Raw genomic sequence first — 14,742 nt, 5'->3', positions numbered from 1 at the left:
ACAGAGGATGTATATGCTAGCGAGTGCATAGGGGCAGTGAGGGCAAAAGGAAACTCACACAGAGTAGCACCAAGCTGAAACTGTATTCAGGCCAGTTCATGACCTCTTTAGGCCTGTTTGTGACAGAGTGTGTTTTACGTGGCCAGAAATACACCCGTGAGTTTGAAATAGTTGAGGCTAGTCAACAGCCATTACTGTCAGGTTCTACATGCGAGCGCCTTGGACTTATTAACTTCACCATCCCAGCTGATCTTAACATTATAGACAAAGTCCAGGCTGGGCCCCTGAGCAAGGAGACACTCCTAAGCAAGTACCATGATGTCTTCAACGCACCGGTCGAGTCAGTTCCTGGAGAAGTCCACTTTGAGTTGGACGCAGCAATCCAGCCTGTCCAGTGTGCACCCCGCAATGTACCAGTGGCCATGAAAGCAGCTACGAAGGCTCAGCTTGACAAATACGAAGCAGATGGCCACATCATATCCGTCACCGAGCCTACAGACTGGATAAGTAATATGGTTATCGTCAAGAAACCAGACAAGCTACGGATATGCATTGATCCTAAACACCTCAACCAGGCTCTGCGACGTTCACATTACATTATGCCCACGTTGGAGGATGTTCTTTACAAGCTCCCAAAGGCCAGAGTCTTCACGCTCGTGGATGCCAGAGATGCCTTTCTGCAGTGCAAGCTCGATGAGCCCAGCAGCTACATGACCACCTTTTGGACACCCTGGGGCAGGAAGAGGTGGTTGAAGCTTCCGTTTGGTGTCTCCGTGGCTCCAGAGGTGTATCAGCGGAAACAGCATGAGCTGTTGATGGGACTCAGTGGCGTGGAACCCATAGCAGATGACATCCTCGTAGTGGGCTGTGGGGACTCTCCTGGAGCACTCTCCTGGAGCCATGTGTGGTGACAGACGTGCTGGTGAAGCTACGTCACAGAAGACAGGTCTCCAAGTTCATCTACGACAAATCAGCAAAAGACTTACCTGAGCTCAGGGTGGGTGAAACGGTGCGAATGAAGCCACTACCAGGGGACCGGACGGGCCTCTGGAGACTCGGATCCTGTGTACAGAAAGTGGCACCACGCTCCTACTTGGTCGAAGTGAATGGATCACTGTACCGTCGTAACAGGGTTGACCTTCGGATTGCTGAGCCAGCACCTACTCAGAACCCTGATGGCCAAAGGGGTCGCATGACAAAAGACGGAACCCCAGCAAGTCACATGGGGCATGAGGCACTGGGCGAAGAGCCAGGGGATCACAGGTCGGCCGCTCCCTCGCCCATCAATTCTCCCCTTAGACATTCAGGTGACACGCCTGTGCAGGAACCCGCAGACAAGCCCCCTGTCTTTTCACGCTGCGGGCGTCTGTCCCAGCCACCAAAAATACTTAATCTGTAGGTTTCCCATCAAGGATTGTTGACAGAGATAAAAGTGAAGAGAATATCAAAATGTGTTGTTGTTACCTGAAAAAAAAATAAAAAAATAAACTAAACTGTTCATGTTGGAAATTATTACTAGGTTTGTTTTGTTAGTGAATTGACACCTCCTGTCCTATTTTATTAAATGGAAGATGTTATGGGTGTAAGATGGCACAGTGATGCCATCTGTTGGTAAATGTTCATTACTGCAACTCTTGTGTTTTACCGGGGTGCTTGAGATACCCGGATGTGTTGTCATGTACTGAACAAGACTGGTTACTCGCATCAATGCCTCTGTCTCGTCATTTAACATTCAAACAGTCGGTGCCTGTTCCCAATGGAGCCGTATATCATCCACGGCAGGCTCGTCAGAGTCGTGAAAGAAGAAAAACGATTCTGCTAGTCCGTGGTGAATCAAATAAAATTGTATTTCAATGATCCATTACCCCAAGGACATCCAACCAACTTGACACAGCTGTTGGAAGCATAGAGCAACTCAATATTATGAAGGTGTTTGGTAAATCCAGTGTTTTTCATATAGAGTGTATTGTATTGGGGGCATATACAGTATTTTACCTTGGAACGTGTTTTAAAACCCACATTTAATGTAAATGTCAATTAAATATGAACAAATATGAATCGTTGTTCATGTTTACACAATTTTCCATATCATTAATAAATACAGGTAATGATACTTCTACTATTACGTGGGAAACTTTTATTTTTAACATTTTCGAAATTCCGTGCTCTGTCTTAGTGTTGCTGACGAGACGATGGTTCAAAAAGCGCGACAGCTATTTCATTCCGGGAGTTTGGCCCCGTTTTCGATCCAGTTCTAGAAGGCTACCCAAGCTCACTGCACAGTAGAGGTAAGCGTGCTATTTAGAACAGTTATTTTGCACATGGTAGCTTTGAATAAAAACGGCTTTACTTACTTGCACTTTCTACTTATAAAGTAACTTGTGTAGGCTCTACTAGCTAGCATTTCGTCACTCACAGCTAGCCTCACCAAGCTACTTGCATCGTTTTCTTAGAGAAGATGCAGGCCCGACAACATAACTGCCAGGGCACCGTCATCTCCTCCTCGGTTGAAAACAAGCTTGCTTATCTTATTGAGCAAAAACCTTATTATTGGAGGAGGCTAGTTAACTAGCTACATTAGCTGAGTCGTAAACCATCTCTGGCTAAGTCAACAAGCTTCCTTACGCTGACTTTGACAGCGTGAGGTCACACCACCCATTCAACAGCAGAATGTGCACCTATTAAATCTTTATAAATTAATGGCACATTTTAAAACATGGTACATTAAATATTCTGTTGTCGGCCATAGCCGAAGGACCCGCCCGGCATCACCGCAATATGATAGTAGCATCACCGCAATATGATAGTGGCATCACAGACAGAACTGGTAAGAAGGGTTAGTTATTGAATCAATAAGGCCCCCCGAGGGGGTGTGGTATATGGCCAATAAACCACGGCTAAGGGCTTTTCTTAAGCACGAGGCAACGGTGAGTATATTGGCCATTTACCCCTCCCAGGTCCCATATTGATATTATAAACTGGATACCAACTTAATTAGAGCAGTAAAAATACATGTTTTGTCATACCCGTGATATATCACATCTGTCAGTCAATCAGCATTCAGGGCTCGAACCACCATTATAAACTGGGAGGGTCGAGCCCTGAATGCTGATTGGCTGACAGCCGTGGTATATCAGACCATATACCATGGGTATGCCAAACCATTTATTTTTTACAGCTCTAATTACGTTGGTAACCAGTTTATAATAGCAATAAGCCACCCCAGGGTTTGTGATATATGGCCAATATACCATGGCTAAGGGCTGTGTCCAGGCATTTCGAGTTGCTTCGTGCATAAGAACAGCCCTTAGCCATCTCAGCCCTTAGCCATCTCGGGCCTTATTACTTAAATATATTTGGTGGAATGCCATTGAACAAATTACCAGTGTGCTGTGAATAACATTAGCAACAATAGTGGAATGGTGGGTCGCCTTCAAAATAAAAGTCCCCATTGAAACTGATGCTAATGGAAAAAATTGTTGAAATGTGCCACAATTAGACTAGGTCATGTTTAGGGCTGACTCCATTTAGTCAACTGGTCGATTGTTTGGTCGATAGGCTGTTGGTCGGCCGAGATTTCTTTAGTTGAGCAGCCATATTTATTTTTCATGGTGTACAAGACACCTGTCTGTTTTGCGACAGTCTCAGTGGACTAATAATCCATTGTGTAGGCCACGGGGATGGCACAGTCCATCACTCTAAGACATGTGATACTGAAATTGTATATGGTTATATTATGGGAAAATAATTGTGCAACACTAATAAATCAAATATTATTTTATAACATGCGCTTTCTCCCGCGTTGGATATTGTTGCTGTCCATGGTTGCTGTCCATGGTTCTGAAACAATCTTCGGTGCGCCATAGAATTGGCTACACACAGCCTATATATGAAGGGCCTACGTGTATTAACGTACACAGTGAATGCTTTTGTTCATATGTTTTGTGTGTATGAATTGAATATTGCCAAATGCACCAGTAAAAAAATATTATGGCTATTTAATGTAACCCTTGCTGTTAATAGATCGCAAAGCAGCATAAAACAGACTTAAACGTTTGGAAATGATAAAGTTCACATCCATAGCCTAGAAATGCAGTGCAAGTGCACTGTTTATCTCACATCTGAAGGCTTGGGGGCATTTAGGACGTCTACTGCAGATCGCTAAAATATCCTAAAGGTTATGATCACACATATTATGGCGACACTATACCAAAGATGGTTTAGAAACTTGGGAACCAAGCATCGATTATGATTTTAACTTAATATAAGACATCAATTAGATCTATTTAGTCTCAAATAAATAATGACACATGTTCAATTTGGTTTAAATAATGCAAAAACACAGTATTGGAGAAGAAAGTAAAAGTGCAATATGTGCCATGTAAAAAAAAAAAGCCAAATTTAAGTTCCTTGCTCAGAACATGAGAATATATGAAAGCTGGTGGTTCAGTATTCCCAGTTAAGAAGTTTTAGGTTGTAGTTATTATAGGACTTCTCACTATACCATTTGTATTTCATATACCTTTGACTATTGGATGTTCTTATAGGCACTTTAGTATTTCCAGCCTAATCTCGGGAGTTGATAGGCTTGAAGTCATAAAAAGAGCTGTGCATCAAGCATTGTTAAGAGCTGCTGGAAAACGCAGTAAATTGCTGTTTGAATGAATGCTTATGAGCGTGCTCCTGCCTACCACCCACCGCTCAGTCAGACTGCTCTATCAAATATCAAATCAAAGACTTAATTATAATATAATAAACACAGAAATACAAGCCTTTGGTCATTAATATGGTCAAATCTGGAAACTATAATTTTGAAAACAAAACATTTATTCTTTCAGTGAAATACGGAAATGTTCAGTTTTTTATCGAACGGGTGGCAACCCTAAGTCTAAAGTTTGCTGTTACATTGCACAACCTTCAATGTTATGTCATAATTATGTCCAATTCTGGTGCCTCTCGCCTGACACGTTGTCTCGGTGAATGGTTCTTACTATCCGGAATCCTTGGGATGTCCCTACCTCATTTACATTTTAAATGGCGAGGGTTAAGGTTTGGGTTAGGTTAAGGTTAGGTAGCTAGCACTCGTGATGCAAATGAGGGTGGCAAAATGTGAATTTGGACCAGTCACTGACTAGTGACAAGCCATACATCAAAATGGTTGGGCTCCCGAGTGGTGCAGCAGTCTAAGGCACTGCATCTCAGTGCTAGAGGCATCACTACAGACCAAGGTTCGATCCTGGACTGTATCACAACTGGCTGTGATTGGGAGTCCCATAGGGCGGCGCACAATTGGCCCAGTGTTGTCCGGATTAGGGTTTGGCCGGGGTTGGCTGTCATTGTAAAATAAGAATTTGTTCTTAGCTGACTTGCATAGTTTTGTTAATTTAACTATCTTTTTTTTAATGTCTCTGAATGCATTTGAAAGACGGAGGTTGAGGAATAGACTTCACAAAGAGAATTTAACACCAGATTTTGCAGGCTTCACTAAAGGGCTGTAACGTTAACGTAACCAGAGTTGAATGGCACTTGCTTTACATTTGGGCATAGCATCCATTGTTTGAGCTGGCAAGCTTTTAGCTACTCAGCACTCCCCGTAGAAGCAGTAACAGTTTAGTTCACAGTAGTTCTGTCCTCTCCGACTGGTGTAGTTGCATTGGGTGATCGTGTCCAGTCTTGCTATAGCGCCAAGGCAAAATAGGCTAATTGCCATGTAAAGCGCGCCCTCTTCAGACAAATAATGTAATGCAAAAAAAAAAGTCTAATTCATTGAACACTTTTTTCAGTGTTTTCCCCGCATCTTATATCGGTCCTTTTCGGGGGATTAAATGATGACGCAAATACATCTGTAAAAAGGCTAATATCGGGCAAAGTATTTTATTTATGTGTAAAAAAAATAAAAATTTTAAATGTATAATTTATTTATTTTATTATATATATTTTTTAATAATATTGGTCAACTGATAAATCGGTTGGGCTTTAATAAACAGAAATGGGTATTTTCTAAGCCCATCGACCCACCACCACCCACTTCCCTTCATAACTGATGCACATTGTGTTTCTATTGAAGGTTGACAGTTTGGGTGTGGCTTGACATTAAACTGCTCCAACCATAAGACTTTTAAAACACTGAAGTTCCTCCTGGCATGTCTGTGTTTTACATTCTTGCTGGTGTGTGTGTTTTTGTTTTGCATTCTTGATGGGATCAAAAACAAGGTTGAGGTCATCACTGGTGTCACCAGAGGGAATAAGTAGAGCTGTTGCGGTGACTGTATTACCACCACATCGGCAGTCATGAGTCATGACCGCAGTAAAACTCCACGTGACCGTTGAGTCATTAGTAATCTCCTTTTATGCACTCTGGACATACTTTGGTAGTACTCGACTTGCTAATGACCATCAGGTCCTAATGGCCTGGTACTCAGGGCTCTATTGTCCCTCTAACCACTCTAACATCAATGCAAATTAAATCGATAACTACATGAAACAATTATCAAAACAGTATCCTGCTTTTAAAACTCACAATATGATGATCCATTTGAAGAAAAGTTCAACAGCAGGTTGAAACTGAGTGTAAAACATGGTTGTGAATGTTTCAAAGCCTAACACAACAGACAGCGATTTCTAATGTGGTGATTCATTCAAAACACCATACACAGAGCTAATGCATAGGCTTATGAGCCTAAGCCTGGGGGGGATAAAAACTTAATTATGACTATGCCTTTTACAATACAGTCGTGACCAAAAGTTTTGAGAATGACACAAATATTAATTTCCACAAAGTTTGCTGCTTCAGTGTCTTTAGATATTTGTCAGATGTTACTATGGAACACTGAAGTATAATTACAAGCATTTCATAAAGTGTCAAAGGCTTTTATTGATAATTAGATGAAGTTGATGCAAAGAGTCAATATTTGCAGTGTTGACCCTTCTTTTTCAAGACCTCTGCAATCCGCCCTGGCATGCTGTCAATTAACTTCTGGACCACATCCTGACTGATGGCAGCCCATTCTTGCACAATCAATGCTTGGAGTTTGTCAGAATTTGTGGGTTTTTGTTTGTCCACCCGCCTCTTGAGGATTGACCACAAGTTCTCAATGGGATTAAGGTCTGGGGAGTTTCCTGGTCATGGACCTAAAATATTGATGTTTTGTTCCCAGAGCCACTTAGTTATCACTTTTGCCTTAGGGCAATGGGCTCCATCATGCTGGAAAAGGCATTATTCATCACCAAACTGTTCCTGGATGGTTGGGAGAAGTTGCTCTTGGAGGATGTGTTGGTACCATTCTTTCATGGCTGTGTTCTCAGGCAAATTTGTGAGTGAGCCCACTCCCTTGGTTGAGAAGAAACCCCACACATGAATGGTCTCAGGATGCTTTACTGTTGGCATGACACAGGACTGATGGTAGCGCTCACCTTGTCTTCTCCGGACAAGCTTTTTTCCGGATGCCCCAAACAAATCGGAAAGACGATTCATCAGAGAAAATTACTTTACCCCAGTCCTCAGCAGTCCAATTCCTGTACCTTTTGCAGAATATCAGTCTGTCCCTGATGTTTTTCCTGGAGAGAAGTGGCTTCTTTGCTGCCCTTCTTGATACCAGGCCATCCTCCAAAAGTCTTCTTGTCACTGTGCGTGCAGATGCACTCACACCCACCTGCTGCTATTCCTGAGCAAGCTCTGTACTGGTGGTGCCCCGATCCTGCAGCTGAATCAACTTTAGGAGACGGTCCTGGCGCTTGCTGGACTTTCTTGGGCACCCTGAAACCTTTACAACAATTGAACTGCTCTCCTTGAAGTGCTTGATGATCTGATAAATGGTTGATTTAGGTCAAATCTTACTGGCAGCAATATCCTTGCCTGTGAAGCCCTTTTTGTGCAAAGCAATGATGACTGCACGTGTTTCCTTGCAGTTAATCATGATTGACAGAGGAAGAACAATGATTGCAAGCACCACCCTCCTTTTGAAGCTTCCAGTCTGTTATTCAAACTCAATCAGCATGACAGAGTGATCTCCAGCCTTGTCCTCGTCAACACTCACACCTGTGTTAACGAGATAATCACTGACATTATGTCAGCTGGTCCTTTTGTGGCAGGGCTGAAATGCAGTGGAAATGATTTTTGGGGGATTCAGTTAATTTGCATGGCAAGGAGGGACTTTGCAATTAATTGCAATTCATCTGATCACTCTTCATAACATTCTGGAGTATATGCAAATTGTAATCATACAAACTGAGGCAGCAGACTTTGAATTAATATTTGTGTCATTCTCAAAACTTTTGGCCACGACTGTACATATCCTACCGCATATCACACATGGCAGAAAAACATGAAACTGATTTTCGATATCTTTGGTACATAATTGGTTTAGCCTATACTCTAACATTTTTACAAATTTGAGTAAACACCTTTTTCAGTGTGGACTGTATTACGCATACTGGATGGACTGGTTACCTTATGCTATGCTCCAAAATGTATATCTAGGAGAGAACCTATATCCCTAGGTGATGCTGTTGGTTCATTGATTGTGATTGGAGGCTTACAGGTAGCCTACAATTATAGTAAATTTGATTTTGAGTTGCATAGTAATAGGGATTGAAAAAATATATTTTCATAATTAATTAGGTGGCAATTTACCTTTTAGCTAAACATAATGTCTCACCACCATGCGTTTCCATCTCCTCTCTCTCCTTTATTCCTTTCTCGAGTGTGCAGAGGCGCTGTCAACAGTTTAGTGATATTTTTCATTGCGAAAACATGTTACTATCGACGTTCCCGACCAGATTTCATTTGGTTTCCAAAATGAACCACTGGGTAGCTCCAGGAACAGGGTTGGAGAGCTCATGGCATATGGAGTTAGGGCGGTATATCACCTGTCGTGCAGCGAGAGCATGCTCCTCAAACAGTGGTTGATGCATGTAATAAGTGTATTCATATTTTAGTTCTCAGGTGCTCATATTAAGCACAGCTCCGCTATAAAACCAAAGTATCCTACCAGGCATCGTTAAAAAACGGACCGTCGGGCAGCAACCATTCTCTATTCGAGTGCATACAGATGACATATTTTTTCCCTGCCGCTCTTACTGACCATTTGATAATGGGCCATTCTAAATCTAAACAAATTTGACATATTAGTAAAGACGAGATTAAATTGAGAATGGTCTGATGCGTGAAAATATGATCACTTGAGAGAACAGCTGTGCAGCCTGAGGCAAGCTTTTATTGCGACTTTCTCAACTCATCAATAGCCTGTAGTCGCATCATTTAGCCCATGATATGTTTTGATTTCTAAGACATTCTAAGGTTTGTATCATTCGCAACTAAAGTTGCCAAATAACTCTTTAAATATAGTAAATGATCCATTTTATGCTCAGCATAGCCACTTCATATGCGCACTCACTCCGGAATGGTAAAAATATCCTTTCTATTTCATTCAGCAAAGTTTAGTTATATTCTTCTTACTATGAAATGTATATAAAATAATGGCACAGGACTTGTAAGCATATCTTGTCTGCTAAATGAACAAGCCTATGGCATGGAACATAGCCAGATAACATACGGTAGGCCAACACATTCTGTTATTGGGAAATACATTTTCTTCATATCATGTTTCTTTAGACCGGACTAAAATAAATAATGGATGTATATTAAATTGACTTATTAGACTTTGTTAAATGTAGATTTTCCAAAGGTGCGCATCAGTGGCTTGTAGGCATGGAGGCCTGGAGATGTTAATTAACGGTCAATTACCATGAGGCCGGCAGTCTTTTGCATGACAATACATTCCACTCTTACTTAGTTATACTGTCAGCGGTCTATGTTCTGTTCAGTTTGTCAATTTTGTGTAGCCTAACGGCATATGAACTGGTTTCAGGTTGCCTTCCCCTTTAAGCCTATCTAATTATCCCCCCCATACTCCACACACTGAGGAGTCTCCCTTTTCTGGTTGTCATGACAATGCTGTTACCCTGGCCTCTGTCCTGTCAGGCTGCTGGCTGTCCTAACTCACCCTACACTTTGGGCATGCACACTCGACACAAAGCAAATAACGGACACTTTGTCATGTGACTGAATTCATATTATTCTAATGCATCACAATTGTCCGTCATAATGTCAAGTTATGTTAATTGAATGATCTATTTTTGAATGATTGAAAATAACCCCTTGATCTGACGTGAAACTGTGGCGTGTGCTCACTGTTGTTGACTTTAGCCAGCACAGACACCTGTCATCATGTCCCAGTTTATTAAAACAAAACTGAAGTTAACGTGTGTCACTACTATGTGTGTCTGCGTGGTGTGTGCATTGCTGTTTGTTTTCCTATCAGAAGGGTGTGCTGGGGTGTTCATCGAAGTTTCTAGAATGCTGAGAGTAGTCAGGCGGACTGTTTGAGAGAAAGGAGGCGCCATGAGGAGAGAGGGCGGGAGGGAGAGGGAAAGACGCAAGGGCTGGGCGTTATCTTGGCTTGCTCCCGACACGGCCGAGCCACTGCAGGGGCAATGCGTCTGTCTGATCTGCAGAGAGCGGAGAGAGAGAGAGAGAGAGAGAGAGAGAGAGAGAATAAGAGGCGTTTAGTTTCTCATTCTTCCTTTATCAGTTGAGATTTGTATCGGGAGCCGAGACCGGAGTGACTGCTGCTGGCTTCATGGCCACCATTGAAATCCAAGACCTAGGGCAACAGCGGGAGACAAGCCGTCTGCCTAGGGAGACTTTGGCCACCACCTCTCCTCAGGTACTGATAGGACATAGCAAAGACAGTTGGACAGACAAGGCTCTGGATAAGGAGCCTAGAACACCTTGACTCACTGATTATAACTAACGTTGGGTTTCAGTTTGCTGGTTAGCCTATGTCCTCTCATTTTGAGAATTTCAATTGAGTAGCTGGATATGGTGGACTGTTAATCTAACTTAATCTAATTTTAGTTTATTTTCATGGTAATTAGTCACTGAATTCCGGCATGCGTTGTTTGTGTGTAAGACATTTATTTTTTGTCTTGAAGGACTGGGTTCTTTGGTAAATTTGATTAGTTTTAACTGGACTCCATGGTAATTGAATCACTGAATTCAGGCCTGTGTACTGCATGCGTTGTGCGACTAGATTTGTGTGTGGTTGTGTTCATGAAACCGAGGGTTTGTGTTACTTGAACTGAGCTGGATGAAATTAATGGCACTGACTATTTATGAAAAATAATACATGCAAGAGAGTCAGGTTTGCATTTGGCATGGTAAACCTCCACAGATGTCAAATGTTTTGACACAGGCTTTCCAATGTGTCATTGACTGGATGACAGCCATTTTGATTTAGCCTAATCCAGACATGATTGTCTTGGTAATGTTCCAGAGTAGGATTTGGGACTTGTATGACTGTTTTTGTGATGGTTTGTGGAAGAAAGATTAACAATAGAGCTCAATATTTTGTCATGTAGCCTAATCTCAGTCTTGTAGATAGTTTTAACAGTGGATGGTGGGTTTGCGAATGAATTTGAATCCCCCCTGGGCATGGTGTCGATTGGCCAGGACTCTGAGGGAGCTGTAAGAGGTCAAGGTTCACTCGAGGGAAGGGAACTGAAGCATTGTTGGGCCCATATCCTTTTCCTTTCTGCTGCGCTGCTTTTCCTCTTTGCACATGCGTCTGGACTGTGTATCGTTCTATATGATTTCAACTTTCTGACCGCACCCCTTTTGATTTGCCATATTTGCCCATAGTAAAAGTGGTAATGAAGTTACAATTCATGAAGCATTCAGGAGATGGAGGTGCTCAAAGTTGACCAATTTTGCGTACCCCACCCTTCCATGAGACTTCCAATGTGTTCATCACTGAAAAAGATAAACGGTTGAGTTTGATATCATTTGAAAGCTTACAAACATGGTTGTCAAACTATTCTATAATTTCTCGAAAATGTAATGAAGAAATTGACATTAGACATTAACCTAAAAACCTATCTAAAAATGCAGGGTGTCATTTAAATCATAGAAATATAATTAACAGAATGGACTTAACCCTTCAGAACCCTGCAATGTAGCTGGTTACACCATTTTGACATTTACATTTAGTTGAATCTTCAACATGCAATTACTACCAGTAAAATGTCTGCCGGTCCACCCACCGTCAAAATGTCAACTTGAATGGGTATGTCTATTCTATTATCTGTATTTCTATGATTCAATAGGTTTCCTATGGAAGATTGACAGTTCCATTTAACAGTGGATATTCCCACTCAAGTCAAAATTGTTTGTGTGGACCTGCAACCATCTTTGTGGTACCATTTGAAAGTTGAAATTTCAACTTTATTCACGTTTTAGTACAATGGTGGAACAAACTTTCCCCTTAAAGTTAGTCAGGACAGTGGAGTCCCTGCCCATCTTTCGAAAACGTCTGAAACCTTACCGATTTGATTAGTAACTTAAATAACTCTCATGGCGCCGCCAATGAAATAAAATGTACATAGCTAGGTGAGACAACTTCACAATCATATCTTAGGATAAATGCACTAATTGTAAGTCGCTCTGGATAAGAGCATTGCTGAATGACTAAAATGTAAATATTTATCAGCCAAAACACGACACCCTGTATTGAAGTGTGCTGTGAATCAACCGATGGCAGGCACAAACACCTCAGATAATGTAAAATAGAGTCTAAGCAAAAAACACATTTTTAAAGCAAACAGTTTTCTCAATAAATCAGTTTGACAACCTTTGTAAGCTTTCAAATGACATTACACTAAACCGTTTATATTTTTCAGTGATGAAGACATGGCTGTCTCGTGTTAGGGTGTGGTATGCAAAATGGGTTTACTTTGAGCACCTTGTTTTGGCATCCAGGTCCAAAAAGTCCCTTTCTGACCACTTCTAACATGGGCAAACTTGTATGGAAGGTTTCGTTCAGATTTAAGATGGGTGTAGTCAAAGTGATTGAAATCATATGGAATGTACCAAAGATGATACAGTATGAAGATGGGCAGAATCTGCTTCTCCGATAGAAATTCCTGATCACGCTTGTAGGTGATGTCATGGCAATGTTAGCTCATTCGCAGAAACATGTTATCAGATCTAACGATCGTGTCATGCTGAACTGTGCTTTTGAAAGCCTTCAAATCAAAGGCACTCCTTTTGATGTAAAGTTGTTTTTAATGAAAACGTGTTGGTCACTTTCACAAGTTTGTAGTAATGACAGTTTCAGCTACCAATTTTTAGGTTTTGTATTTAGATGTTGAGAAAGTTAACTAAGGACACATTTTTCACTTCTCCCATTGGCTTGCAAAACCCCAAGTCTGCCGAGTCTGCATTGCAAGCATTCTTGGACAGCTCGCGAAGTTGCGCCTTTGGGTTTAGAAAACTCTGCCTGTACTGTGGGAGCGCCCTGCCGTTTCCTGTAAATACTTCCGGCCAGCATCCTCCCAGTATGGCATATGTTAGTGAGAAGCTATGTTTCCACGGGAACCAGGAAGGGGCTGTTATGTGACTTCATCGGTTTTCCACTGTCTCTCAGGACTCCCTTTGGGAATGAGACTAGGCCTTTAGGATAGAGTGCTCTACTACTCTACCGAATGGAGTTCATTTGGCAAGGGTTCTTGTGTTGGACTGTTTATTCTCAAGGTTACACCCAAGCTTAACTTCATTCCTCATTCTCTTTTTTATTAATTTTTATCTCATTCTGTAGCCTAATCATTTGGACAAGTCAGTCATACATGGTCAAGAATAAAAAATAAAAAAAAGCTTTTCCATAAGCTGGTACTCAAGTTTTTCTCACTTGCCTGTGGAAATTTGAACATATAAGGTAGGGATGTCAAAGTGAAACTGTGAAAACAACTTTTTTTCCTCCTCGGTAGAATCCTTATTTGTTCTCCATCAAATCAAAATTAATTAATTTATGCCAGGAAGCCAGCGAGGACTTCGCAGCGCTAAAATTAATTATCTAGGTCGTGGTACTATGCGTGGCAGTAATTCTAATGGAGCAAATTGATACCCCTCGCCTCCCCTCCTTCTCATTCACTCCCACCCACCCACATTTTGCATTCTCTCTCCGTAGAGCGATTTCTCTCTGCACACTTGGGCAGCGATGGGAGCCACACAGGGCTCTAAAAATATCTCTGGCCTCCTTGAATGGAATCTGTGGCATATCCTTATGAGAATGACCTGATTTTAAAATTGTGAGAGGGTGGGAATAGATACTGTATTGTCAAAGCATCGCTGCCGTGGTGGGAATATGAGACTCTTAATTTTTTTTATTATTATTATTTTTTACCCCTTTTCTCCCCAATTTTGTGATATCCAATTAGTAGTTAGACTTGTCTCATCGCTGCAACTCTCGTACAGATTCAGGAGAGGTGAAGGTTGAGAGTCATGCATCATCCGAAACACTGCTTCTTGACACATTGCTCGCTTAACCCGGAAGCCAGCCGCACCAATGTCTCGGAAGAAACACCGTACATCTGGCGACCGAAGTTAGTGGGCATGCGCCCGGCCCGCCACAAGGATTTGCTAGAGCGCGATGGGACAAGGACATCCTGGACAGGCCAAACCCTCCCCGGACCCGAACGATGCTGGGCCAATTGTGTGCTGCCTCATGTGTCTCCTGGCCGTGGCCGGCTGTGACAAAGCCTGGGATCAAACCCGGGTCTGTAGTGACTCCTCTAGCACTGCATTAGACTGCTGCGCCACTCGAGAGGCCCAGACATCTCTATAATACAGAGATAATAGCCAAACCTCATTTGGAGACTTGCTCCTTCCTTGTCTCCTGTCCTCCA

General features: G+C 42.0%; 1 protein-coding gene across 9 annotated transcripts in view; it reads left to right on the top strand.

Moving 5' to 3' along the window:
* Positions 1–2,189: 2,189 nt before the first annotated feature.
* LOC139388569 (spectrin alpha chain, non-erythrocytic 1-like) overlaps positions 2,190–14,742 on the top strand; it is a 57,081-nt gene continuing 44,528 nt past the window's right edge. For 4 of the 9 annotated variants that reach the window (XM_071135309.1, XM_071135305.1, XM_071135307.1 and 1 more), the window contains exon 1: positions 10,393–10,727. In XM_071135309.1, the coding sequence (XP_070991410.1) occupies positions 10,641–10,727 (87 nt within the window). In that variant the 5' untranslated portion in view covers positions 10,393–10,640. Of the gene's footprint in view, positions 2,289–10,392; positions 10,728–14,742 lie in introns of those variants that run through there. The other 5 variants (XM_071135312.1, XM_071135311.1, XM_071135310.1 and 2 more) reach the window with 2 other exon arrangements.

Source organism: Oncorhynchus clarkii, chromosome 29, assembly GCF_045791955.1.
Source record: "Oncorhynchus clarkii lewisi isolate Uvic-CL-2024 chromosome 29, UVic_Ocla_1.0, whole genome shotgun sequence".
Lineage (NCBI taxonomy): Eukaryota > Metazoa > Chordata > Actinopteri > Salmoniformes > Salmonidae > Oncorhynchus > Oncorhynchus clarkii.
The sequence above is the reverse complement of the archived record's forward strand: the minus strand, read 5'-3'. Positions and strand labels throughout refer to the sequence as shown.